Source organism: Microcebus murinus, chromosome 8 (genome assembly GCF_040939455.1).
Source record: "Microcebus murinus isolate Inina chromosome 8, M.murinus_Inina_mat1.0, whole genome shotgun sequence".
Lineage (NCBI taxonomy): Eukaryota > Metazoa > Chordata > Mammalia > Primates > Cheirogaleidae > Microcebus > Microcebus murinus.
This window is the reverse complement of record NC_134111.1, coordinates 56,039,590-56,067,416: the sequence shown is the minus strand read 5'-3', so window position 1 is coordinate 56,067,416 and position 27,827 is coordinate 56,039,590. Positions and strand designations below refer to the sequence as shown.

Sequence of the window (27,827 nt, the reverse complement as noted above, 5' to 3'; positions counted from 1 at the left end):
GGCACAAATTCAGTGAACATCTACCGGCCTCATTAGATGTATCTTTTAATCAAAATACAAGTTTCAGGAGCATCATACAAGATTAAACATCCAATGTCTTTCTTCTCCATTCCTTTTTACTGCCCTATATGGAATAGAAGGCTTTATAATATTTAATTTATGAGGGCAAGTATCTCCATATACATCTATCCTCCCATTAGGTAGCACTTGACTTCAGCATGGTAGGCTGGCATAAACCTCACCTTAGTAGTCTAATGTCTAACTGGTGTTTCTCAAACATATTTTTTTTACCATAGACAAATATATATTTTATATTATATTCCTACACACATTTGCAGAATAGAAAATTTTGATGTTTTCTATTCTGTTCTATTCATTTTTAAAATGCAAGCTATAACCATTAAATTGATTGCATAAATCACTAATGTGTTCTGACTCCGTTTAAAAATGAACAAGAAAATATATTACTTCATTAAATTCCAGGACTCAAGGCCATATTTGTAAATCTGAAACACTTAATACATAGGGCTTTCCTATATTTTACATGTGGTGAAAACAATTATGTAATATCTGTGCTCAGATTGACTTATTATTCAGATCTTCCCATATCTATGATGCTAGTTCTCTATTGTTTCTTTTTTTTTAATTTTTTATTTTTTCATATTATGGGGGTACAAATATTGTTAGGGTTACATATATTGCCCCTGCCATTCCTCCCCACGCCCCCCCGGCCCCGCCTTACCAAAACCCCTCAAGCATGTCCTACTATTGTTTCTTAAGGGTGAACCAACGAACTTTATTTCACTGGGATACCTTTTCAATGAATTAAGGCACCACTAGGTTTCCTTCTAAAACCTAGCATTCCAGCTAAACCTATATATCCAAAGGAACTTTTTAAAGGAAGGTCTAATGTAGCTCTGCTTAAAAAGGGAAATCAACAAGTTCCTTAACAAATTAACTCTCTTTCCAATGAAAAGACAAAGAGAATTGTAGTACACTTAGATGCCCTTAAGTATATTTCTGGCTAATAAAAGGTGATTTCCCACATACCCTTTCTTCATTTGGAAGAAAAGTCCATGTGAAACACACATTTTTAATGAACACAATTTTAATGCAATGTCTTGGAATAGAGCAAGATGGGACATGACTCCCAAGAGGAAGCAGGAAGCCCACCAGTTGTATTGTGCTTTCTGGAAGAACATGATATTGAGCATAAGTCAGGAATCTGGTATATTTTTAGAAGACCCCATCTTTCTAGACATCTTTTAAAAACCAAACATAATATCACAAGTAAAGTTCTCATTCATGGGCCTGATTTCAGTTTTTGACATTGTATGTATAAATTTCCTCCAGCGTCCCAGACTCTAGTTAAAAGGAGAGACACTCTGTGATATTCTTATGTGCTCATTTAGCACAAAAGATTTAACAAAAAGAGGGGTGGCCTATTAGGTTTACTTTCAGTGAAAAGAGCAGATTTTTTTTATTTATTTTTACTTATTTCTTTATTTTCAGACAGAGTCTCACTTTGTTGCCCAGGCTAGAGTGAGTGCCCTGGCATCAGCCTAGCTCACAGCAACCTCAAACTCCTGGGCTCAAGCAATCCTGCTGCCTCAGACTTCCAAGTAGCTGGGACTACAGGCATGCGCCACCATGCCTGGCTAATTTTTTCTATATATATTAGTTGGCCAATTAATTTCTTTCTATTTATAGTAGAGACGGGGTCTTGCTCTTGCTCAGGCTGGTTTCGAACTCCTGACCTCCAGCAATACTCCCGCCACGGCCTCCCAGAGTGCTAGGATTACAGGCGTGAGCCACCGCGCCTGAGCAGTGTGTTTTTAACTAGACTTTTCTATTCTATAATCAACTTTATACACATAGGCTCAAAAATCATGTAAAGTCTCCTGCCTCTTCTACCACACCTGCCCCACAAAACTGGGAGAAAAAATGTATGAACTATTGTGTTGAAATCCACGTTTAAATCCTCAAGTATATGTTTCTACCCTGCAGCCTTCAAATCTAGAGTGTTCTGTTATTTGTGAAACTTATCTCCAAATTCTTGTGTTCTTATTTATTTAGCAACTAGAATTGGTTTTTGTCTTGTCCTTGTCCTATTATTACCGTGAATGTAAGCATTATTATCTGTACGATACACTTGAAAATTAAATTAATGAAACACAGTTCCCATACTCTTTATTAAGGTATATGCTTTGATTAAAATGTTCATTGAGTATCTTCGGTGAAAATGATCAGGGATTTGGCGAGTGTTAAACATTTGCAATTTTAATTACTCTTTGAAGTAATAAGTTGCAGCTAAAATGAAACAGGGAAAAACACCATAATTTATCTTCTTTAAAATTGATGTCTTTAAAGTGATGGAAGCACCTGAGGAATATATTGTGGAAGAAAAGCTGCACATTATTTCTAAGAGAGTGGAAGCTGAACCCACCGAAGGTACAGCGACTCTTAAACTATCCCTCTGTTGGCTTGCCACATCCTTTATGTTCTCTTGTAGCTAACTTATTGTCTATGTCGCCAATGTCAACACATGTTGTGTCTAATAAAAAGATTCCTTATATGTTTAGTAAAAAACAATCTGGACATTTCTACAAGTGTATTTTATAATTTTTTCAAGTGCTTGAGAAGCATGAGAAGAAAGTTATACTGAAACCGAAAATTCCTGCTAAAGTAGAGGAGCCTCCACCAGCTAAAGGTACAATTTCTTTCAAAGAAATGAGATGACACTTTGTCTTAACAGATATAAGTTTGCATACTTATATGCAAACTTCCTTTGGTTTGCATAACTGTCTAAGTTTTTGTCAGCACATACATATGAACATTTTTACTAGGTATAGTCGTTAATGTTTGTGCACATGTGTGATCTTTTCAAAAAGTAACTTCTAGGCCCCAAAACTGTATCACTCCTTATGTAATGCAAACTAATGTTCTTAAACCTACTCTTTCTAAAGTTCCTGAAGCACCTAAGAAAACTGTGCCAGAAAAGAAAGTTGTTGCAGTTCCTAAAAAGGTGCCACCAGCTAAAGGTATATTGGATTTTACTTTATTCTTCAAGAATGTCTGTCTTTTTTTGACCTTAAATTGATACAGTCTTTAAATTTTTATAACATGAACAAGAAAATAAGTGTGTCTACGTATAGTGTTTTTCATATTGTACGTTTGACTATGTTGCCTGATATCTTTTAAGTGCCAGAAGAGCCAAAGAAACCAGTTCTGGAAAAAAGAGTTCCTCCAAAAGTGGTTAAGGTAGAAGAACCTCCCCAAGCCAAAGGTAAACAAAATCGTCCAGCACAAAAACTGGAAACTTAAGTCTTGTTTTTCTTTCTCTCTGCTTCTGTCTTTTGGGTCACACCTTTTATATGTAGTTTATTAGTCTATGTTGGTGGCGATGGTGTCTTTGGGTGTGATGTTTATTTGTATGTGCCTTGTAAATTCTTCTATTCTAAAATCATAGTACTTTCTGGCTGATGTATTTTTTAAAAACCCCACGTTAAGTAATATAACTCCCTAATCCTAAAATTATCTTTTAAGTGACTGAGAGGCACATGAAAATTACCCAGGAAGAAAAAGTTCTTGTTGCTGTAACTAAAAAAGAAGAGCCCCCAAGAGCAAGAGGTACATCAGCCCTTTCCCTACACACAATATTGTACTTATCTCATTCTCTTTACCATATACACTAGTTATGGGTGTTGCTTTTGTGGTCATTGTTATAGTTGTTTTATGTTTGAAATAATGTAAATGTCAATTCTTTTCTGTTGGGTGACTACTGTATGACTGCCTTTTCATTCTTTGAATGAGGAAAACAATTTTTTAAAGTGAAATCTGTCTTTAAAGTGTCCAAAGAACCTAAGAGAGCTGTCCCAGAAGAAAAAGTTCCCAAACTCAAACCTAAAAGAGAAGAGGAACCACCAGCTAAAGGTATACTGGCTCTTTTTAAAAAATAAAATAAGCATCTAGATATTGAAACAAATCTAGTGTAATTGGGATCATTAGAGAAAATAACTTACATGCATATTATAAAGTAATAAAAGTATGTTATTTCATGTCCCTTCTAAACTAAACATTTCTAATTACCAAAAAGTACTTTTTTTCCTAAAAAAAATAAAGCTTCCCAAATATATGTAGATAGTTTTTCTTAAAATGTGTTTGTCCTCTAATATGTCTATTTGTCCATATACTAAACTCATCTGCCTAAATGCTTGGTTGATGTGGCAATCTTTGATGAAAATTTTAATTTTTTAAATCCTACATCTTCTGCACTGTGCCATTAGAGCTTATGAAAATGTCTTAAAATGAAGGTGAAGAAACTACTTCTGTAACACAAGTTTCTGTCTAATGCTCACATACGTAGCCGATAGTCATTGACTATGCTGTCTAATTGTCTTTTTTAACTCTCTTATAAATACTACTTGATCTTCTTAAAATTATTCAGTGTCTTTGAAGCATTAAGTAGCTTTCAAAAAGTATTTATATGTATATTAGACTATGTTTATTTCCAAGTCAATTGATTTTTTCTTGTCATTTAAATGGAAAGTTTAAACAGACACAGTGATAGTTGTCTTTGTCCTTGGATTGTTTATACAAAATTTCTCTTAACACATATATTTTCAGACTCTTGCAATTCACTTTTAATAATGATTCTTTTAAAGTGACTGAATTGAGAAAAAGAACTGTAAAAGAAGAAAAAATATCCATTGAAGTTCCAAAAAGAGAGCCTCATCCCGCTAAAGGGAGATTGTGCCTTGATTTATTAATATGAAGCATGAAACTGTACAACTCTTTGCCTGCTGGTTCCCAATTTGACTCCTATAGTTTATTGGGTTACTGTTGATGAAAGGCAGGAATCTAACATTTGCAATCACAATTACTAACTGTACATCCTATGATGCTTTGACCAGCAAAGGACGGTCAGGGTCTCCCATAACCAGGACATGAGGCCATCACAAAAGAATAAAATCAAAGCACGTTGTTACTGTCATGTCTAACTGGGCTTCAAGTAAAATACTGTCTGTTGTCAATGTTATTTTAGAAGTGACTATAAAAGAAGAGAAAGAATGGTCTTATACCCGAGAAGAAGAAGCCGTTTCAGTACAACGGGAAGAGGAATATGAGGAATATGAAGAATATGATTATAAAGAATATGAGGAGTATGAGCCCACAGAAGAATATGACCAGTATGAAGAATATGAAGAACGTGAGTTTGAACACTATGAAGAATATAAAGAGCATGAAGAATATATCACAGGTATGAGCAAAACTGCAAATGCAAAACCACATTAAATACGTACAAATTCCATTTCTAGAAAATACAAAAATTTAGATGCCCAAACAAATTTGGAAAGAATTTTGTTTCATTTTACAAATTCATATTTTTTTCTTGGATAAATTCTAGAAGGAAAATCTCTATAAATCCTAAGGTTATTGTTAGACTTGGGTTCTAGGAATAATCTATTTCTCCCCTCATTTTTACTCCTATGCAAAATAGCAAATGCCACCAAGTTTCTTTCTCAAAAAGGTTGAGAGTTTACCTTCAAGCACTCATTATCATTCTAGTACATGCTCAAAAATTTCTGAGCATCCCTTATTCTGAAATGTGCTATTATCTTAATAGCATGATAAGATATTAAGAAAATATACCACCTTCAGGGTTCCTATCATTGAAATTTGACAACTGTTTCAAAAGTAAACACAGACAAGAAAGATGATACACACAGCTGTGTTCTACCCAATGAAGCCCAACTTTGTAAGCATATAGTTTATTGGTTCCAAAGAACTGATTTATTTTACTCAAAGAATATATTTCTGTTGGAATTTTGAAATGAGTCAATGTTATTTCACTTATTCAATTTCTGATGTTTCATAAGCCTAACTTTGGGGACATTCTATGTAGTTTTACAGATAGCATTATGAACCAATCTTAAAGAGAGAGGAGATTTAGCCATCACTTTGTCTACCTAAACTGAAACGAGAAATTTAATATGTAAGAGATACGTAAGGGAGAGTTACAATTACCTAATTAAAGTAAGTAGCAAGGAAGAAGGGGCAAGATAAGCTTGTTTAGGTTTTTTAGAGCTTGTTCTATTTGGACCTCTTGCCACTATAGGTTAGACTGTAGATAAAAGAAGTGATTCCACTTAAGAAATATTTTTTATTTATGTTCTAAAGTCCAACATTAAATACCTTGTATGTACTTTTAAAGAACCTGAGAAGCCTGTCCCTGTAAAGCCTGTGCGAGAAGAACCAGTTCCCGCAAAACCAAAGGCTCCACCAGCTAAAGGTAGAGTGAGCAAAACATTACCAGTTGTCAGAGACCTTTGTTTCCTACATGTCTGTCATGCTATACATATATGTTGATGTGGCAGCGTACAAATCACGTGTGTGTTTGGGAATGTTATGTCGTACACTGTATTTCTTAACTTTTTGTTCTTACTGGTCTTGAGAAATCTGGTTCAGGTTTTAAAATATCTTAATATTGTTATTTTCAAGTGCCAAAGAAAGTTGTCCCTGAAGAAAAAGTACCAGTGCCCATTCCTAAGAAACTCAAACCTCCACCACCCAAAGGTACATGAAGGAGTTATAACTGCCAAAAACAACCTCGTTACTTATGTTCTGTGATCGTGTTTTACTCTCTCGTGATGTTCTCTGTTTTTACTGAGTAGATTGTTATCGTCCTGATTCCTACCTGTCAGTTTTGTATGTGTATTGATTCCACTGTATTCATGGTGTTGGTTTTAATGGTCTTTAACAATTAATATCTTTAAAGTGACTGAAGAATCAAAGAAAGTTGTTGAGGAAAAAATACATATTTCAATTACCAAACGTGAAAAAGAACAGGTGACTGAACCAGCTGCTAAAGGTATATAATTTCCTTCCTAGATTGTGGTCTTTTATGCTGCCTCTTTGAAATTAACGTAGCTATGCTTTGCTTTCTTTTGTTGTTTCATATCTTTTAAGTTAATTGTTACAAAAATGTTGTATGTCAAAATCTAAGAATATAAGAAGACAATGTTACCTTTAAAAGGAAAAATTATTTCAAAATATATCCACAGCCTCTTAGACAATGGCTGTGTACTGCCACATGGCTACAGTACATATAAAACAGTATGTTTGAATTTAAAATCAGTGGCTATTTGGTGTATTCCTTATTTACCTAACTTGATGTAATGATACAACAGTGAATACTGTTTAATTTAGTGTTCAATCATTTTTTCCTGCTTTATACTAAGTATGAAATAACTTCCCTGCTATTTTAGGAACTATATCTACCCAGACATAAATTTAAATTTTCAAGAAAGGGTGTTTCCTACAAGCAGAAATACTTGAGCACTAACCATCCTTTCATACTGGGACTCTGTTACTGCACATTTATGGAGTACTTCTATATATTAATATTTATATTTATATGAAGCTCAGGATCCTTTCCATGGAAAATATAAAGTTTCTTGTAGATGAATAATTGCATATCTGTCAGATTAGAGACAGCTCCAACATTATGCTATCTAGTTAAAGTAAAAGAAAACAAGCCCTGACTGGGTGGCTTGTTTCTGACAATAAAATTTCCTTAATATTTCAAGTGCCCATGAAGCCCAAGAGGGTTGTCACCGAAGCAAAAGTACCTGTCCCTAAAAAAGAAGTAGCAGCACCTGTTAGAGGTACCTAATGCCACTCATTTTAATGTATTGTTTGTCTTCTTTGGTGTTAAGGTCATGTTTAGTTCTATGTGTGAAAATTCTTTTGTGGGAAAGGTAAAGCCTGTTCTTTCTTCTGTTATAAATGGGCTTCTGTTTCTAAAAAGTCTTAATTTTGCTGCACAATGGGCAAATGTCCAACTTAAAGATAATATCTTTAAAGTGCCAGAAGTGCCTAAAGAACCGGAAGAGGTTGCCTTTGAAGAGGAAACCTTTGAAGAGGAAGTAGTAACCCACGTGGAGGAATATGTTGAAGAAGAGGAGGAGTACATTCACGAAGAAGAGGAGACCATAACTGAGGAGGAAGTGGTGCCAGTGACACCAGTCAAAGGTAGATGATGTCTCCTGGAAAGGGATGTTCGGCAGCCTCTGTGGAGTTTGAGCGTCTGACTTGGTCAGACTCTGGGGGTCGTTGGCACTAGGGATGGGCAATTCTGCTTGTTTTGGAAGCAGTCACTTTTAAATGCTGAAGTATCATTTCTGCAGCTGCTTTTCACATTTTTATATCTTTTCTGCAACATTCCCAACATTCTTAATATCTTTAAAGTGCCTGAGGTACCCAAGAAACCTGTTCCGGAAGAGAAGAAACCTGTTCCTGTTCCCAAAAAGAAGGAAGCCCCACCAGCAAAAGGTATACCACCACTCAAATGATGAGTCTAGCGGAGGCTTAGTCTGCCTATAAATAATTAACTATCTTCTGAGTACAGAACCTTGTACTGCTTGTGTGCTGCTGTTTTAAAAACGTGAACTGTGCTTTATGTGGATGTGTTTTTACTAGTAGTTAAAACGTAACAATAAACAATATCTTTAAAGTGCCTGAGGTTCCTAAGAAGCCAGAGGAGAAACTTCCTGTGCCTATTCCTAAAAAAGAGAAGGCTCCACCTGCCAAAGGTACATACCGTTATAATCCATCAGTAGGATAATATAATCATTCACCCAAGTAGCATAACGTGGTGAGGAATGGCAGTCCTTTCCCCATGACGGTATTAACAGTATTCATGCCAAAACAAAACCACTCAACCGGCTACAGAAGCAGTTTACCACACATTTACCTCTGAATGTTACCATCAAAGCATGCTTATGTTTAATGCTTGGCTCTTCCTCGTTAGTGGAAAATTCTTTCATGTAAAATAAATTCTTTTGGCCGTATCAAAATTGACAAAACCATCATTTCACAAGCATTGTCTTTACCACCAGTCCATGTGTTTTCTTTCTTTCTCTCTCTCTTTTTTTTTTTTTTTTTTTTTGGTGTTTTTTGTTTTAATTTTTATGTATTTTCTGACCATTGTTGTGTGGCTATTATAATTTTCAATCTTAAAGTGAAATCATTAAAATATCTATGATACTTCAATAAAGGCCTGAAATTGTTGGCCTTAAATTCTTATTTATGGGTGAAAAATGTGACACTAACTCTATTTGATATCTTTAAAGTTCCTGAAGTGCCCAAGAAACCTGTGCCGGAGGAGAAAGTACCAGTCCCAGTTCCTAAAAAGGTGGAAGCTCCACCTGCCAAAGGTACATGAACTTTCAATGTTGAAAAAATTTTTATTTTATATTTGCATATGAGTAAAAATGTAACTGGTTCAATTCTATGCTCTTCAAGGAGGCAACTCTTCAGGGAAAACAAAAGATTTTACTTTAAAAATAAAATTCTTCTTGGGAATTTCTTTGGCGTGCTTTTATTACCTTATCCTAATCTTTTTTGAAACTATGCTTGGAGTCAATATTTTTATGTTGTATAACATTTTTCTCTAAATCATTTCTTTAAAGTGCCAGAGGTACCCAAGAAACCTGTGCCTGAGAAGAAGGTGCCAGTTCCTGCTCCGAAGAAAGTAGAGGCTCCACCTGCGAAAGGTACATCATTTCATCATTTTATAACGCATGGGGAAAAAACTCACATTTATGTATATTCACATACAAAGTCCCCCCTAATAGTACATATTTTCTAAAAGCGTCTATCTGGCTATAAATATGTCAGGTATTTTGTGATTCTTTTTCTTATCTATTACTCTAAGACATTATATAAGAACACATTCTTAAAGACAAATAATATCTTTAAAGTGCCAGAGGTACCCAAGAAGCTCATCCCAGAAGAAAAGAAACTAATACCTGTTCCGAAAAAAGTGGAAGCTCCACCACCCAAAGGTACATTAATCTCTAGCAGAAGCAGAGTATAAAGGGAAACTAACTGGTGTTATACAGCCTCACTAACCATTATTGATGCTTAATATTTATGTTAGTAATTGATGCTTTATGATCACAGAATATTTGCTTTTCTTGCTTTCTTGTCTTAAATATTTTATATAAAAGTGATGTTTGTACCATTGAATAAATATCTTTAAAGTGCCAAAGAAACGTGAACCAGTCCCAGTTCCTGTAGCTCTACTTCGGGAAGAGGAAATTCCATTTGAGGAAGAAATTGTTCCTGAAGAGGAAGTTCCACCTGAGGAAGAAGAAGAAATTCTACCTGAGGAAGAGGAAGTTCCTCCTGAAGAAGAGGAAATTCTACCTGAGGAAGAAGAAGTTCCTCCTGAGGAGGAAGAATATGTACCTGAGGAAGAAGAAGTCATACCTGAAGAAGTTCTTCCAGAAATTAAACCTAAGGTGCCAGTACCTGCACCAGGTATAGCAGCTCTTCTTGGAGACATCAAGGCCTCTTTTGTGTTGAATTCTGCTTTTTCATCTTTTTGTTCGTTTTTAATTTTATCTGTGATGCTTTACTCTTATTGTCTACCATCTAAATCTTAGAAAACGTTCCAAACGTGTGTCTCTTATTATTGTGTGTCTGTCTGCTTTGTGTATCTGTCTATTGTAAATTATCTAAATGTCTTTTCAAATTTCATGCTATCAAATGTTGTTTAGTTGTTCGTGGTTTTATTCTCATGTGTCTTTTTGTTACATATATAACACCGTATATGTGGTTTTTAATATCTTAAAATGAAATGTTTTTAAGTGCCTGAAGTACCAAAGAAACCTGTACCAGAGAAGAAAGTCCCTGTTCCCGCTCCTAAAAAAGTGGAACCTCCACCACCATCCAAAGGTACACCTCCCCAAGTGAATACACAGTTTTCACCTATAGCTTTGCCAGATAAACTATGGTGAAACTGAATTTTAGGAAAAATTATATTTATAAAATGAGCAATTGCATAGTTACATTTTTACTTCTAAAAATATTCAAGAACTTTGATATCTATTTCTTTTCACTGAATGCAAAGCAGTATTCAAGAACAAAGATGAAAGGAAGTATTGTCCCAAAACTGCCACAAAAGTTCTACCTGATTTCCTATAATTTTATTAAATATCATAGTTTTCATGTGGCTATTTTGCAAAGCAAAATTATATATAGAAAAAAATTACCTGAAAACCATATGAATAAATATTCTTAAATTTCATTCCTCAACCATTTATATTAAAGGCCTTTGTAATGTCAGGCTGAAAAGAAAAAAAGAAGGATGAATGTATTTATCAAAACACTGAGTAATAGTTTATGTCTTCTGATACATATATATAAATGGCAGCCCAACCGATTTTGATTTTAGCCTTGACTTTGGACTTTGTTGTGTTACTCTGAGCAAGTCCTTTAACCAATCTGAGCCTCAAGCTCCTCTCCTATGTTTGAAGTGGGTATACTAATATCACTCCTAATGGGCTCAGATATTGTGAGGATAACATAAAGGTGTAAAAGTAGTCTATCATTGAACAAATATATCCAAATGTAGCATATTCAATCAGCTCATAGTATAAGACAGAATGAATATATTTATGCCTTAAAGCTCAATAACATTTTCTGCAAAAGGTGATGGTATCACTGCTTAAATTAAGCCTAACCCTTCCATCGGGCTATATAGTCATATAATAAATGACAACATAAAGCTGATCCTTTATTGGATTTCAAGGAACAGAAATACTTTAAAGACAATGATTTCATAAATTACTAGTGAAATTTAAATGTGTGAAATGATAGCATCTGTCCTCTGATAGTCAAATATGTGGCTCATCCCTTGTTCTAAAAATCCTAATATTTGGGATCCCAACTTGCATCACAGACCTGTCCTGAGCAACTGTTGCATGTTGGTCTTTCTGTGTGTGGGAACTTCTTGGTTTCTCTCTCTTTTAATCCCTCAAAATAAGTTCTTGTCATAAAATGATGTCTTTAAAGTGCCCGAAGTTAAGAAGAAGGTACCAGAGAAGAAAGTGGCCGTTCCCAAGAAAGAGGAAGCTCCTCCCACCAAAGGTATTACTCTTCCCGAGCCAATTAGACGCTGCCATTTCTTTCCTTCACCTGTAAAAGTCAAAAACACCCTGTTTTAGTATGTGCTAATGCAACTTATATTGTTGTTGTGTCTATTGTCTTTGTGTTTGTGAAACTGAAATTATAAAATAAAATAATATCTTTAAAGTGGTACTAAAGAAACCTGTGATACCCAAGAAACCAGAACCAGAAAAGAAGATGCCTCTTCCTGTTCTTAAACCAGTGCCTCCTCCTGCCAAAGGTACATCATCCCGTAACAGGGATGTGGCTCCTGCACTGATGTTGAACTCTGGTGCTATCCACACAGAACGTTCAACATAAATGTGTGCATTGTGTGGTCTGTCAGTCACACTCGTCATTGTGACTCTGTTAAACTCATGGTTGTGGTGTGTGAATTTTTCTACTTTGTATTGATGTATTTTATGTTGTTTCTCTATGTATGGTTGTTTCTAAAAAATAAATATGGAAGTTATGTATCTTTAAGAGCCAGAAGTAACTAAGAAACTAGTCCCTGAAGTATCCATTTCTTGTCCTAAAAAAAAAAAAAAAAAAAAAGCTCCAGCAGTAAAAGATGGATTGTCTCTTTAATGGACCCTAATCTTAAACCAAAAAATCTCTTTAGTCTTCTCTCATTAACTGGTCTTGTGAAATGTCAATGTTCTATCTTGTGAATGTGATATTTACTCTTCTTTGTTGAGAATGGGAAACTTGGTCTTTATGTATTCTTATTTGGTTCTTGCATTTTAAATGCTTAAAACAATCAATATCTTTTAAGTTCCTGAGGCACCTAAGAAAGTGAAAGAAAGACGAATCATTCCCCCTAAAGAAGAGGAAGTTCCACCAGTTGAAGGTAGATAGATGACTTTCTAAGAAAAATAGAATTTTAGAGTCTTATCATTGTCTAATATTTGAAGGAAGTAATTGTACATCTCACCCCAGTAAATAAGCATATTCAGACTTTAAAAGAAATTACTATTTACATAATAGAAACTGGGCAGGCAAACTAATACTAGTGGAGTCTCCTTGTTGCATATTCACCCTGTTTGTTTGTTATTTGTTCTATTTTAATGAGAATTTTTAAAGGGAAACTATATTTGCTCTGGGAGATTTTCCATCAAATGACGTGGCTGGCAATTATAAAATAAGCTTCTCCAGGAGACATTCTAGTTAAGCCTGAGTAACTGGTGCAGAAAATCTAACTTCTACCTCTAAGTGGCTGTCTGACTTCAAATAAGCCCACCTCTATTTTAAAAAATAATAACAATTTTAAATTAACTCTCTAGAGTTCTTTCCAGATCTAAAATACTAGGAAGGACCTAACATGTTTTGAAGACCCAATAGGTTTTGTTTTTTTTAAGAAGTAGTTTCCACAAGCATTTGGAAGGCTGAGTAGTTTTCAGATATATCATTTTAGTCTAATATTCAAAAGAATTATAAAAATAATGTACATGATAATCTTTTTAAAGTTCTTGAGGAGCCTGAAGAGCCTATTCCAGAAGAAGAGGTTCCAGAAGAAGAGGCTCCAGAAGAGCTTCTAGAAGAAGAGGCTCCAGAAGAGCTTCTGGAGGAACCACCTAGCGTAGAGGAGGTTGAGGAAGTGGCGCCACCTAGAGGTACAGCCGCTTTTACTAGTTAGACATTTGGTGTTCCAAATCTTTCTCGAAATCGTTTAAATCTAGCATTCGCCAATATATTTTTTTGACATCGCATCAATGATAAATTGACTATTAACTATTCCTGGCATGTGAACTTATGTGTCCCTTTTTTCCCATTTTTTGCAGAATTTGCAGTGCAACTAAAAATGAGAGATTACTTTTCTGTCATTGGCAATTTAATTTTTTCTGGCCAGGCCCTAGTAGGGCCTCCCACTTCCTAGATTTCAATCATGAATTTTGTTTTCAATATTAATGTGGGGGGAAATCTATTTCTGTTGTGAAAGTGTTCACTTTTTAGAATAAGTGTTAACTTATTCCTGAAAACTATGACATTTATTTGCATAATTGATAGGGTTATTTGCTTATAAGATTGCTAAGTAACATCCTTGACACTTCTAGAGTCAAATACATACTCCAAATATATCATTATCATTTAGATTGCTAATATCTTTTTAGAATAAATCAATGTTTTGTGTTGTTTATTTATTGGTATATGGGTGTTATTGTTCTGTTCATTGCCTGTCATTTTCAAAATGTCCATAAAATATCTTTTAAGTGCCTGAAGTGGTTAAGAAAACAGTACCTGAAGTGCCTACTCCTGTTCCTAAAAAAGTGGAGGCACCACCAGCTAAAGGTATAGCAAATCCTGATCAATATCTTTAATCATATTCATTTTCTTTCTAAAAAGCAAATGTGTCTTCTATCACTGCTTTTCTTATAGTCAATTAAATAGCAAACTGATTAAGGACTAATAAAAATATAACTCATTCCATTTCTTTAATCTTTTCTAGAATGTTAATGGATGATTATGTGTGTATGTCTTTGTATGTGAATATTCTAGAACCTTCTTAATAGATGCAAATTTTAATGTGATAGTATATGTCTCTATACATATATGCATAACAATGCATCCTTCTTCCCCCCATTCTATTTCTAGATTTTATTCCATTACCTAAATCGAGTTTTCTTATGTATTATAATTATTTTTAATATATTTATTGTTTCATCAAAAAAATCTGGTTTAATGCTTGGATAATAACTATTTTAAAGAGCTTCATGTCCCTTTTGTAAGCTTTAGCCTAAGCATTCAAGATTATTACAAAATGTCTACTTTTCATTGCTTCCTAATTCAGTGAATGCTCCAGATAGTGTTCTTAAGCAATTAGATTATGCCGTAATTATTACAGTAAACTCTTCAGCAAATACAATAGCACCCAACAGAACATGAGGGCTGTGTCAGAGCTTAAGTATTCTATAATGGTAATCACTTCAAAAAAAGCCTTCATCAAATTAAAAATAGTAGAAGTAGATCCAATATTGGTAATCCCTGTTATTTAAAAAAAAAAAAAATAGAATAGCACAGGTTCTTTGTGGACATGTCTTCTTGTAAGGGTATGTTAGCACAAATGAGTGATTTAGGAAAGTATCTTTATTGCCTCTAAAATTGTTGTCCAGTAGTACAGAGTGATTTCTTAGACACTTTGATTATTGTAATGTTGATGTTTGTTTCTAATGTTTATATTTCGTGTTTATTATTGAGCATTGTCAGCTAACTAAAATGCCTAATATCTTTAAAGTGCCAAAGAAGGTTCCTGAGGAGAAAGTACCTGTTCCTGTTCAGAAAAAAGAGGCACCCCCAGCCAAAGGTACATCATCTCTTTTAAACCCGAACTTCCTCTTACATCTTTCTTCATTAAAACTTTTATATGTTTTGTTGTCTTGATTGTTTTTGATGTTTTCTGTCTATGAAAGCTTGCTCTTGACTGTCCTAAATATTAAAACTGTATCTTTAAAGTGCCCGAAGTACAAAAGAAAGTCCCAGAAAAGAAAATCCCAGAAAAGAAAGTCCCTGTGCCTAAAAAAGAAGCTGTTCCCCCAGCTAAAGGTATTTTGGGAAATATCTTGGATTTTCATGTGTTGTTGCATGCAAGCCTCTTTTCAGGTTTTTTAAATATATATTTTGAATTTATATCTTTGTTCTGTGTTTAAAAAAATAAAACTCTTAAAATAGATGCTCTTTCAGGGAGAACTGTCGTTGAAGAAAAAGTATCAGTTGCCTTCCGCAAAGAGGAAATAGTAAAAGAAAGACTAGAATTAGAAGTAGTAGAAGCAAAAGTGGAGGAAGCTCTTGAAGAAGAAGAGTTCCATGAAGTTGAAGAATATTTCGAAGAAGAAGAGTTCCATGAAGTAGAAGAATTCATCAAAGTAGAAGAACGTAGATTTGAAGAAGAACACAAAGTTGAAAAAGTCCATAGAGTAATTGAAGTTTTAGAGGCTGAAGAAGTGGAAGTATATGAAAAACCCAAAGCTCCACCTAAAGGTATAGGGAATTTTGCAGATATTACAAATTCTTATGTCTTGCTCTAACTTTCCTTTGAAACTATATTTTGTGTTCAGTTTGAAATGTTAGAAACCCCATGAAATATTTTAAGCATGAGTTTAAACTGTTTGATACAAGGACTAATATTGAGTAGAAATTAACCACACAGAGTATAATTTTAGTAGACAAGATAGTAAATTTGATATCTACTTATCTAAGATCACTGTATGAATTTAGAGATTCTTTTTAAAATCTGATTAAGAATGTTACAGGATTGCTGCAGGTACCAAAATAACTGACCAGTGTCATCGGTTAAGTGAAAAAAGAAACTCCTCAGTTTTTACTGAGGAATTTACATGTTCAGGCCAAATAACCACTGCTTTGATAACATTTCAGTTAACTGTTCACAACTGATAGTTACTTATCAGAAGCTTTTGTCATTTTATGATACTTTCATTAGAGAAATAACATTAAGGAAGTTGAAGTGTTGGTAATGCATGTTAGTACATTCTGAGGATAAACCATAGCACAAATGATTCTCTTCAATACCCAAATTAATATGTGTGTAATATAAAGGAATATATGTATATGTAGTAAATCTATAATATAGATGATATTTAGCAAAATTAAATCGCTTTTGAAAGTAAGTATATTATAAATTCAAAATAAATAGATAAAGCATTTTGTGAGCCCTCATTGTACTAACTTTAGTAGTAATGCTCCAAATACTTCAAGAGTTTATTCTAAACCAAAATACTAATATCTTTGAAGGGCCTGAGATATCTGAGAAAATCATCCCTCCAAAAAAGCCACCCACTAAAGTTGTTCCTCGAAAAGAGCCACCAGCTAAAGGTATCTTATTGGTGAAAAATTACTTTCTTAACTTTACATACAGTAGCACTTTGTTTTCTTTGCAAGTACAAGTTTTGCATTCCACTTGATGTTTTTATTCTATGTTTTGTGTTTTGGGAATTTCTAAAGCAAACTAATATCTTTAAAAGTGGCTGAAGGTCCAAAGAAAATTCTGCCCAAAAAAGAAGTCACTATTGTTACACCTAAAGCAACCAAAGCAGATATCCCTATTAACCAAATAGTGTGCCTAGGTTGCCTTCTTTGGTGCTATTTGATTATATATTCACTAACAGGCTTGTTGATGAACTTATTTTTTTCTGTTTATTATTAATTATGTTAATCTAGTAAATATAAATATACAGTGAATATGTGTTTAATGTCCCTGCTTTGTTCATTTTTGTAAATCTCTTGAATTTCACAATAGAAATAAAAAAACAGCATCTAATAAATGCTATAAACTTACGTCTTTAAAGTCTCTGAAGCATGTAAGAAAGCTCTCACTGAAGAGAAAGTACCAGCTATTCTGCTTGGAGATAGCACCAGCTGAAGGTGTATTGTTCATATTTCTTGTCAAGTTCTTACTATTCTAACAAGGGAAATTCCCTTGGGTTTTTGTTGTCATCTTTGTTTTAAAATTCAACTCATTTTAAATACCGTAATTTATTTCATAAAGTGATGTCTGTATTTTATATTGTGGCCATGTTCTGTTCTGTGTTCACACATCTCTTATGCTCTGCTCGTTAAAATTCTTTGTGCTTAAAAGAATGTTTGAAAGTAAAAGAAATCACTGCTACTATCTTTAAAGTTCCTGAGGTGCCCAAGAAAATCGTGGCAGAAGAAAAAGTGTATGTTCCTGAAGAACCTGAAGTTCCACCAGCTAAAGGTACCTGCCTTTGCCGATTCACCACCAAAATAAAATCCCTCTTTATTCACTTAGTACGGAGAAGAGAGAGACCATTCTCTCTTTAGTGCCACAAGATGGCTATGAATGACATAAGCTTCAATTAATGTTCTATAACATAATCTTCCCTTTTGTGACGACCGTCTCAGAACCAAGACATAAGCCTAAAAGTTGTTTATATTGATCCTCTTAAGCAGTAATTAAACAATATTGGCCTCTTAACTTCTCTTTCGAAAATATTTTGGAAGCTTTTGTGAAGTAATTCTGAAAACAAATAAAAATGTTCTAAAACGACAATAGAAAATAATACCGTCTCCAAAGAGCAAAGTGTTTCTAATATCACAAATCAAGAACTCGTTGACAAGCAATCCAGAGAAAATGCATTCATTATGCATTTGACTTATAGTTAACTTATAATTTGGGAATTTTTTACATTCTCCGTGTTAGATGTCTCTTTTTGGTCTTAGTATTTTATACTCAATTATGATGTTCTTAAAAATAAGACAAATAAATGTCTTTAAAGCACCCGAAGTACCCAAGAAAATTGTTCCAGAAGAAAAAGTTCGGGAAGCCGTTCCTAAAAAGCCTGAAGTTCCGCCAACTAAAGGTATACAGTGATTCTAATCACAACATGAAATAACTCTTTATTTCGTTTTCCATGATTTAAAGTGAATGTGTGTGATGTTAAATCCCTGTATTTTGTATCTTATATTTGTTTATAACAATTAATATACTAATATCTTTAAAGTTCCCGAGGTGCCTAAGCAACATATTCAAGAAGAAAAATCACCTACTGTTCTTTCTGAAGACACAGAGATATACAGTGAGTGTAGAAAAATTGGTGGTTCTTTTTGGTTTCATTTGTGTCCTTAAATTCACTGTGTTGTCTTCACAGCTTTAAATAAAAAGTAAATACAATATACTAATCTCTTGTAAAAGCCTAATAAGCCAAAAATATTTGGCTCAGATTAAATGGTTTTAATGGCTAGTAGCTTAGACAAGATATATTTCCTCACCAATTTAAAAAAGAAATAACATACTTATAACATTGTCTGATTTTAGAAAAGTCATTTTGTCCTGTGTAATTTTCCTAACCTGTTCTGTATACAAGCATCTTTTGCTTTGAAGCTATTTATTTTCTCAGACCATGCAGTAACTAACTCCATGATAATATTTTAATTAAATTTTGTAAAAATCAAAATACTTGCCATTATTTCTTTGCTCTTCACAACTATAATTGGAAACATTTTGGCAATGCTGCTCAAAGGACCATAGGTTTACAAGGCCACTAGAATCTCAAACGAATTATCAAGGCTTTTTTGTTTGGTTTGGTTTTCATACAAAATGAGGATTAAGTTATTTGAACAGTAAAATAATCTGAATGGTAAAATATTCTGAGTAGAATACCATTCAATAATCTGCATAGTAAAAATGGCAGTAGTTAGGACATTCTTCCATTTTTTTTTTAATCTAAAAACTTTCTGTTAAAGTTCGACTATTTTCCTCTTTTTTGTTTGTTCACCGTCTTATACTAGGTTAGAATAAAGTATATGATCACTCTCTCCTTTGAATACCCTCTCTATATTTAAGTTTGGTTGTTGTTATCAGCCAGTCTTCCTTTCTAAATACTAGAGAAATTCTTTATTGTCTTCATTTACCTTATTTTCCAAATATTTAATCATTTTTATTTTTATTTTCTGCTTCCAACCCCTAAGTGGTTTTCAAATTCATATTAAACTGTGAAGCCATAAATTCAATGTGATTTGAAACTACAGATAACTAGGCTCCTAGAAAAGGAAAAGGCTTAGCATGAATTACCAGTAAGTTAAATATAGGAGGCTAATTCTCGATTGGCAATTCAATGTCTACCCTGTTCTTTATGCACAAATCCATTAAAAATAACACCAATAAGACAGTTTTACCAATAACTTTCCACAGGCAAAATGAAGAATTATATAGTCCTTGGCTGGTGATTTTTTCAATTTTATTATCATGATCACAAAGAAATGCTGAGAGTCCTATATCATAAAACTGGGAATGAGGCTTATTCCTGACCAATGCATTCTTGTCACTAATTTGCCTCTATGTGCTACTGTTAATTTAGGCGATGAATGTGTGTTATGTGTTATGTTTTTCTTAATGCTATATTTTACCCACGGTGAAACACTCCTAATTGTATAAATACTAATATCTATAGTTTATGAAGCATCTGAAGAATCTGTCCTGGAAGAAAAAGTACTTGTGACTCATCCTCCAAAGACAAAAACCAGACTAGCAAAAGGTATATAACACCAATGATCCAGTGAAGAGAGTTTATTTTTTGGTTCATTTTAAAAGTTCAGTATTTTTCTTCACCATTTATAAATATCACAAAACTCATATCTTTTAAGTGCCTGTGCCACCCAAGAAAGTTGCTCCAGAGGACAAAATATATGTGACTATTCCTAAAAAGAGAGAAACACCACCAACTAAAGGTATATTTCAAATACATCAAACTCAGATAAATATCTTTGGCTATAAGACTCAAGAATTGCATGTTATATAATTTATTCTTTTTACAACTTCTAAGTGTAAACCTACTAATATCTTTAAAGAGCCTGATTTAATCGAAGAAGTTTTACCAGAGGTGGAGATACCTGAGGCTGTTCTTGAAATTCCAGAATATCCTCCAACTAAAGGTATAATTCTCTAGTTATGAAAATCTATCATCTTCAGTTTGCAACATGTTTAGTATTTAATGTACATTCTCACAACCTCTAATGCTAAAACACTAATATCTTTAAAGTATCTGACATGCCCATGTACAATGAACAATGTACAACTTGCCCCCAAGAAGTCAAGTCTCACTCATATAATGTAGAAAGATAAACTATTAGAACAAAAATAAAATTTCTAACTTAAAGCTATAGTATCTATTAATATACTAACTTTCTTAGTATGCCTCTATGCCAATTTTTCTCAATTAAAAAATATATATACTAATATCTTTAAAGAGTTTGAAGCCTTCAAGGAAGTGATTTCAGAGGGACAAACTCCTGTTGCTAAAAGAATAACACCACCAGCAGCAGGTACAAGTTTTTATTTCATGTTTGTAGTTGCGGTTAACACATATAAAAATACTAACATCTTTAAAGCCCCAGTGGCTACCAAGGAAATCATTTCAGAGAGCTAGATCCCACAAAGCAGAAGCTCTGCCAGATATATACATATCCCAGTGAGTCATTCATGAAAATAGAAAGAAAAAAAATCTTTAACTTATATACATAAAGATGGTTAAGCTATATAGTTTATCTATGAGGACTCCACAGGAAATATGTATACATATTATGACCAAATGTTACTGGATGGATTCTTCAATAGGAAACAGCTATTATTGTCTCCTTTTCAAAGAAAAAGAAAAATCAGACTAGTTAGAAAAATATCTACATGAGACCACTTATGAAATGTACAACCCTAGAACTATATTGAATTGGCTAAACCCATTCCCTTTAAAGCAGGAATCAGTGCCACCAAATGACAGAGGTGAACTGTCAGTCAGTATTTCAACCCTTCCATGGCATTGGGATTCCAGGATATAATATATCAACCTGTTGAAATTATTTTTCTATTAAAATAAACTGCTAAAAAACAAGCATATGAAATAACTGATTTCCCATAAGACTTAAATATCATAGAAATATTTTTAGAAAACTGTGACTTAAAGAAAGCAAAACATTTTATTCAATGTGAAGTTGATCTATCTGTACTATCATCTCTACCACATTACACCACCTGAGAGACTACTAATGCCAAGGCAAAAATAATCCCAGTTAAAGCTGGACGCTGTCTAAATACTCATCTGCTCCTTTCATAGTCTTATTTTTTAAGCATCATACATTTTTCAATTTTTAATATTTTTACATAAATGATAAAATTTTAAAACTTCCAGAATAATAATTTCATCATAATGCCCACGATATCCTGTAATTTAAAGAATATCCAAAATACATTGGCATATTTTTTTTCAGTCTGGAATGTTTCGGTTGCTCTTCTTTCTCCTAACCTTGAAAAACACTCACTTTTTTTGACATGCCTAAGGTGAGGGTTCGAAAAGAAGATAAGAAAGTGGCTATAATTTGTTCCATTCAAACTAATAGCTGAATGTGTCCTATTAATTGTAATCAATTTTTTCTATTTGCCATGATCTCATTTTCTATACATCTACCATGCCAAGAAATAAAATTACTAATCTTGACAGTGCCTGAGGTGACCAAGAAAACAGCTACTGATAACCAAGTATTCACACTGCTTCCAAAGAGTCAGATTCTGGGGAAGGGAGTGGGAGAAGTCTCCCAGTTGTGACTGAAACTCTTTACTGCCCTTCCTAACTCCGAAGTACAATGTATTCATGTCGTTAAAGTGCCCAAATCGCCTCAAGACATTGTCCCTGTAAAGGAGACACCCCTGGCTGCTCCCCCTGAGATTGAAACACCTCCCAGTAAAGGTATCATTCATCCCATCCTTCCTTCCTTCATTCATTTACAAACATTTAATAAGTGCTTATTATGAACAAGGTGCTAGGGAGCTAGAGAATAATAAGCAAAGACAAATTAGATTTAATTTCTCTCCTCAAGATTTCAAATCTCATCAAATTCTTAAAGGAAGCAGCTTCGTAGCCAGAAGAATCACTTTGGCTCAGTTCATGTGATTAAGGTGTCCATGGATTCTTTTAACCTCTAACTATTAACATAATGTTAGTATCTTCAAAACAGCAGAAGCTACGAAAGAAGTTGCTTCTGAAATGAAGGTATTTGAGAATATTCCTAGTAAGCCAGAAACTCCACCTATGAAAAGTACATACCACCTCTGAACAGATGCAGAAGAAATTATTTGTCCTCTGCTCTTAAAACTACAGATTTTCTAGTGCTCTTAGTAACTTCTAAATATAAACGTACTAATATCTTTAAAGTGTCTGAAGTTCCAGAAGAAGTTTACTCTAAAAACAAAATATCTGTGGCCCTGCCAAAACAGAAAACCCTCCTAGTAAAAATATTCATTCAACAAATACTTGTTAAATAAGGAGGGAATACAATGTCTCGTGAGCTCTGCTAAGTGCTACAGGAGGGCAAACAAGTCTTCTCCAGGATCCCATTCAACTCTTTAGACTTAGTCTAGTGGTGGAGCAAAGGGAGGACAGACCGAAAGAGAAGTTTGCTACATTTGCTAACTTATTGCGGTTACTGTGTTCATTAATCATCTTAACACCTAAATGTGAAATACTAATATCTTTCAAGTGCCTGAAACTCCTCAAGAAGTTCTTCCTGCAAAGAGAGTTCCTTCCAAAAAGAGAGAACCTCCATCAGTTAAAGGTACAAGTCACCATGCCCTCAGGCTCAAGAACTAGCTCCTGTAGTTTTGACAATATTTTGCTCTTCCTAGTGATCTTCGTAACACTAAACATAAACATACTAATTTCTTAAAGTGCCTGAAGCTCCTCAGGAAATTGCCCCTGAAAAGAAAACGCTTGTGGTTCCTCACAAAAAGCTGGAAGTCCCTCCTGATGAAGGTATCTTCCTGGAAGCTTAGAGGGGTGGGCAAATGTCTTTTCCTGTATAAATGTGTCTTCTGTTTGTGCTGATGCTTGTAACTCCTAAATGAAAAAATATTAATGTCTTTAAAGTGCTGGAGGCTCTCAAAGAAGTTGTCCCTGAAAAGAAAGTGCGTCCTCCCCAAATGTTTGAACACGTGCCTGTCACAGATAAATTCTTAACTGTCCCTTTATGGTGGGACAGGGAGGTGGGGAGATAGAAAGGACCACTTTCTAGCCTTGATGTGTAAATGTGACTCTTATCTGTGTTGACTCTTGTGACTCAAGTGTAAATTTACTAATATCTTCAAACTGCCAGAAGCTCCAGAAGTGGCCACCAAAAAGAAAGTACCAGAAGCTCTTCAGAAGGCTAGAGCACTGCGCATGATACAAACTTATTACCACTGATCTCAGACTTAGGGGGAAGAAAAAATAGCTCTTCTTTGAAAGTGTTTCAGTGTATCTAGTCTTCTTTGTATTTTCTAAATGTAACAGTACTAATATCTTTTAAGTGCCAGAGGCTCCCAAAGAAGTTATCCCTGAAAAGAAAGTGCTGGTGGCTCCTCCTAAAAAGCCCGAAGTCCCACCTGTTAGAGGTATTTGTCACTGACTTTAGGCTTCAGAAGATCTGACTCTTCTGCTCTTGAATATATTTTGGTCTAGTGGTCTTCTTCACTCCTAAATGTAATTTCACTAATATCTTTTAAGTGCCAGAGGCTCCCAAAGAAGTTGTCCCTGAAAAGAAAGTGGCAGTGGCTCCTCCTAAAAAGCCAGAAGTCCCACCACCTGTGAAAGGTATTTGTCACTGACTTTAGGCTTCAGAAGATCTAACTCTTCTGCTCTTGAATATATTTTGTCCTAGTGGTCTTCCTAACTCCTAAATGTAATCTCACTAATGTCTTTTAAGTGCCAGAGGCTCCCAAAGAAGTCGTCCCTGAAAAGAAAGTACCAGCAGCTCCTCCTAAAAAGCCTGAAGTCCCACCTGTAAAAGGTAGTCACCCTCCTGTTGCTGTGTTTGATGCTGTCTGTTTGTCTTTACTTTGTCTAATCTTATGAAAACACTAATATCTTTAAAGTACCCGAGGTGCCAAAGGTGGCCGTCCCAGAAAAGAAGGTGCCTGAAGTTGTTCCCCCCAAACCGGAAAGTCCTCCCCCTGAAGGTAATGCGAAAGCTGTACAAACTAGGGGGAAAAATAACTGTTATGTTAACTAGAATATTATATCTAAAAATCCTAGTACATAAACGGTGATGTAATTCTAAAGAATAAAATGTCAGTAGCTATTCAAAATATCTTGTTATATGCTATACACATCAATTGTTTTCACCTTTTCTAAACACAAATTACAAATATCTTTGAAGTGCCTGAGGTGCCGCCACCGCCAAAGCCAAAGGAAGTCGTCCCTGAAAAGAAAGTACCAGTGGCTCCTCCCAAAAGGCCAGAAGCTCCACCTCCCAAAGGTATTTATCCTTATGTGTTGCCTGTCACATGCTTGGGGGGCTGGGGAAAGAGTGTATAGAAGTGTCTGCGAGTCTCACAAATTGTATTTGCTTGGGTAAATGTGTTGTCGATATTCCCCCTTTATAGTTCTAACTAAAAGATACTAATTTCTTCAAAGTCCCTGAAGCTCCTAAAGAAGTTGTACCTGAAAAGAAAGTGTCTGTGGCAGTGCCCAAAAAACCAGAAGCCCCACCTGCAAAAGGTATTTATTCCCACTCCTCTGTCAAGAAAAAATATTTTCTTGTACTCCCCACAGTTATTGTAATAGATGCCTTCACTATTCATAAATTCTAAAAATACTAATATCTTTCAAGTACTGGAAGCTGCTCAAGAAGTTGTCCCAGAAAAGAAAATTCTCAAGACTCCACCCAAAAAAGCAGAAGCCCCCCCAGTTACAGGTATATGTCAGCTCAGCTCAACCTTATTCCACAGAAGAAATATCTCTTCCACTCTTGAAAACGGGTTTTAGTGCATTGTTCTTCATTAACCTAAGTGTAAAACTACTAATATCTTTCAAGTGCCTGAAGTTCCTCAAGAAGTTGTAGAAAAGAAAATTCTCACAGCCCTGACCCAAAACCAGGAGGCCCATGTTAGCCTTCACTCCACTCTGCAGAAGAAGCATCTCTTCTGCCACTAGAAAACGATTTGAGTCCATTTCTCTTCATTAACTTAAGTGTAAAACTACTAATATCTTTCAAGTGCCTGAAGTTCCCCAAGTTATCCCAGAAAAGAAAGTTCCCAAGGTCTTGCCCAAAAAGCCAGAAGCACCAATTGTCACAGCTGTTTTTCACCCCTGTCCTTATTCTGCAGAAGAAATATCTCTTCTGCTCTTACAAACATTTTTAGTCTATTTATTAACCTAAGTGAAAAAACTACTAATATCTTTTAAGTGCCTGAAGTTCCTCAAGAAATTATCCCTGAAAAGAAAAGAACACTGGTGCCCCCTACAAAGCCAGAAGTCCCACCTGTTACAGGTATTTGTCACTGACCTTAGATTTCAGATCTAACTCTTCTGCTCTTGAAGATATTTTGTCCTAGTAGTCTTCCTAAACCCTAAAGGTAATTTCACTAATATCTTTTAAGTGCCAGAGGCTCCTGAAGAAGTTATCCCTGAAAAGAAAGTAGCAGTGGCTCCTAAAAAGCCAAAAGTCCCACCTGTTACAGGTACTTGTCATTGAACTTAGGTTTCAGAAGATCTAACTCTTCTGCTGTTGAGTATTTTATTTCAATGGTCTTAATCACTCCTAAATATAATTTCACTAATATCTTTTAAGTGCCTGAGGCTCCCAAAGAAGTTGTCCCTGAAAAGAAAGTGATCATGGCTCCTCCTAAAAAACCTGAAGTCCCACCTGTTACAGGTACTTGTCACTTGATTTTAGGCTTCAGAAGATCTAACTCTTCTGCTCTTGAAGATGTTTTGGTCTAGTGGTCTTCCTAACTCCTGAATATGATTTCACTAATATCTTTTAAGTGCCAGAGGCTCCCAAAGAAGTTATTCCTGAAAAGAAAGTAGCAGTGGCTCCTAAAAAGCCAGAAGCCCCACCTGTTACAGGTATTTGTCACTGACCTTAGATTTCAGATCTAACTCTTCTGCTCTTGAAGGTATTTTGTCCTAGTGGTCTTCCTAACTCCTTAAGGTAATTTCACTAATATCTTTTAAGTGCCTGAGGCTCCTGAAGAAGTCCCTGAAAAGAAAGTGCCCAGGGTTCATCCTAAAAAGCCTGAAGTCCCACCTGTTACAGGTACTTGTCACTGACTTTAGGCTTGAGAAGATCTACCTCTTCTGCTCTTGAAGATATTTTGTCCTAATGGTCTTCCTAACTCCTAAATATAATTTCACTAATATCTTTGAAGTGCCAGAGGCTCCTGAAGAAGTCATCCCTGAAAAGAAGGTGCCTGTGGCTCCTCCTAAAAAGCCTGAAGTCCCACCTGTTACAGGTACTTGTCACTGGCTTTAGGCTTCAGAAGATCTGACTCTTCAGCTCTTGAAGATATTATGTCTAGTAGTCTTCCTAACTCCTAAATATAATTTTGCTAATATCTTTTAAGTGCCTGAGACTCCCAGAGAAGTTATCCCTGAAAAGAAAATGCCCATGGCTCCTCCTAAAAAGCCTGAAGTACCACCTGTTACAGGTACTTGTCACTGACTTCAGTCTTCAGATCTAAGGCCTAGGGGTCTTTCTAACTCCTAAATGTAATTTCACTAATATCTTTTAAGTGCCAGAGGCTCCTGAAGAAGTCATCCCTGAAAAGAAGGTGCCTGTGGCTCCTCCCAAAAAGCCTGAAGTCCCACCTGTTACAGGTACTTGTCACTGACTTTAGGCTCTTCAGAAGATCTGACTCTTCTACTTTTGAAGATCTTTTGTCCTAGTGGTCTTTCTAAGTCCTAAACATAATTTCACTAATATCTTTTAAGTGCCAGAGGCTCCCAAAGAAGTTATCCCTGAAAAGAAGGTGCCAGCGGCTCCTCCTAAAAAGCCAGAAGCCCCACCACCTGTGAGAGGTATTGGTCACTGGCCTTAGGTTTCAGAAGATCTAAGTCTTCTGCTCTTGAATACATTTTGGTCTAATGGTCTTCATAACTCCTAAATGTAATTTCACTAATATCTTTTAAGTGCCAGAGGCTCCCAAAGAAGTTGTCCCTGAAAAGAAAGTGGCAGTGGCTCCTCCTAAAAAGCCAGAAGTCCCACCACCTGTGAAAGGTATTCGTCACTGACCTTAGGTTTCAGAAGATCTGACTTTTCTGTTCTTGAATATATTTTGTCCTAGTGGTCTTCCTAACTCCTAAATGTAATCTCACTAATGTCTTTTAAGTGCCAGAGGCTCCCAAAGAAGTCGTCCCTGAAAAGAAAGTACCAGCAGCTCCTCCTAAAAAGCCTGAAGTTCCACCTGTAAAAGGTAGTCACCCTCATCTTGCTGTATTTGATGCTGTCTCTTTGTCTTTACTTTGTCTAATCTTATGAAAACACTAATATCTTTAAAGTACCCGAGGTCCCAAAGGTGGCTGTCCCAGAAAAGAAGGTGCCTGAAGTTGTTCCCCCCAAACCGGAAAGTCCTCCCCCTGAAGGTAATATGACAC

At 35.1% G+C, this 27,827-nt stretch overlaps 1 protein-coding gene across 45 annotated transcripts in view; it reads left to right on the top strand.

Moving 5' to 3' along the window:
* TTN (titin) overlaps positions 1-27,827 on the top strand; it is a 273,099-nt gene that overhangs the window by 118,745 nt on the left and 126,527 nt on the right. For 11 of the 45 annotated variants that reach the window (XM_076005692.1, XM_076005688.1, XM_076005677.1 and 8 more), the window contains 40 exons: positions 2,371-2,451; positions 2,633-2,710; positions 2,967-3,041; positions 3,203-3,286; positions 3,547-3,630; positions 3,850-3,933; positions 5,045-5,260; positions 6,215-6,292; positions 6,502-6,576; positions 6,779-6,871; positions 7,590-7,667; positions 7,867-8,034; positions 8,251-8,334; positions 8,517-8,594; positions 9,135-9,218; positions 9,474-9,557; positions 9,765-9,848; positions 10,048-10,326; positions 10,657-10,743; positions 11,863-11,937; positions 12,104-12,196; positions 12,731-12,805; positions 13,422-13,568; positions 14,167-14,244; positions 15,188-15,256; positions 15,406-15,495; positions 15,634-15,930; positions 16,702-16,782; positions 17,588-17,665; positions 18,207-18,290; positions 23,958-24,044; positions 24,157-24,240; positions 24,326-24,409; positions 24,610-24,708; positions 26,798-26,881; positions 26,967-27,050; positions 27,165-27,251; positions 27,364-27,450; positions 27,563-27,646; positions 27,732-27,815. In XM_076005692.1, coding sequence (XP_075861807.1) covers positions 2,371-2,451; positions 2,633-2,710; positions 2,967-3,041; positions 3,203-3,286; positions 3,547-3,630; positions 3,850-3,933; positions 5,045-5,260; positions 6,215-6,292; positions 6,502-6,576; positions 6,779-6,871; positions 7,590-7,667; positions 7,867-8,034; positions 8,251-8,334; positions 8,517-8,594; positions 9,135-9,218; positions 9,474-9,557; positions 9,765-9,848; positions 10,048-10,326; positions 10,657-10,743; positions 11,863-11,937; positions 12,104-12,196; positions 12,731-12,805; positions 13,422-13,568; positions 14,167-14,244; positions 15,188-15,256; positions 15,406-15,495; positions 15,634-15,930; positions 16,702-16,782; positions 17,588-17,665; positions 18,207-18,290; positions 23,958-24,044; positions 24,157-24,240; positions 24,326-24,409; positions 24,610-24,708; positions 26,798-26,881; positions 26,967-27,050; positions 27,165-27,251; positions 27,364-27,450; positions 27,563-27,646; positions 27,732-27,815 — 4,005 coding nt within the window. Of the gene's footprint in view, positions 1-2,370; positions 2,452-2,632; positions 2,711-2,966; positions 3,042-3,202; positions 3,287-3,546; positions 3,631-3,849; positions 3,934-5,044; positions 5,261-6,214; positions 6,293-6,501; positions 6,577-6,778; positions 6,872-7,589; positions 7,668-7,866; positions 8,035-8,250; positions 8,335-8,516; positions 8,595-9,134; positions 9,219-9,473; positions 9,558-9,764; positions 9,849-10,047; positions 10,327-10,656; positions 10,744-11,862; positions 11,938-12,103; positions 12,197-12,730; positions 12,806-13,421; positions 13,569-14,166; positions 14,245-15,187; positions 15,257-15,405; positions 15,496-15,633; positions 15,931-16,701; positions 16,783-17,587; positions 17,666-18,206; positions 18,291-23,957; positions 24,045-24,156; positions 24,241-24,325; positions 24,410-24,609; positions 24,709-24,866; positions 24,951-26,602; positions 26,687-26,797; positions 26,882-26,966; positions 27,051-27,164; positions 27,252-27,363; positions 27,451-27,562; positions 27,647-27,731; positions 27,816-27,827 lie in introns of all 45 variants that reach the window. The other 34 variants (XM_076005704.1, XM_076005695.1, XM_076005673.1 and 31 more) reach the window with 33 other exon arrangements.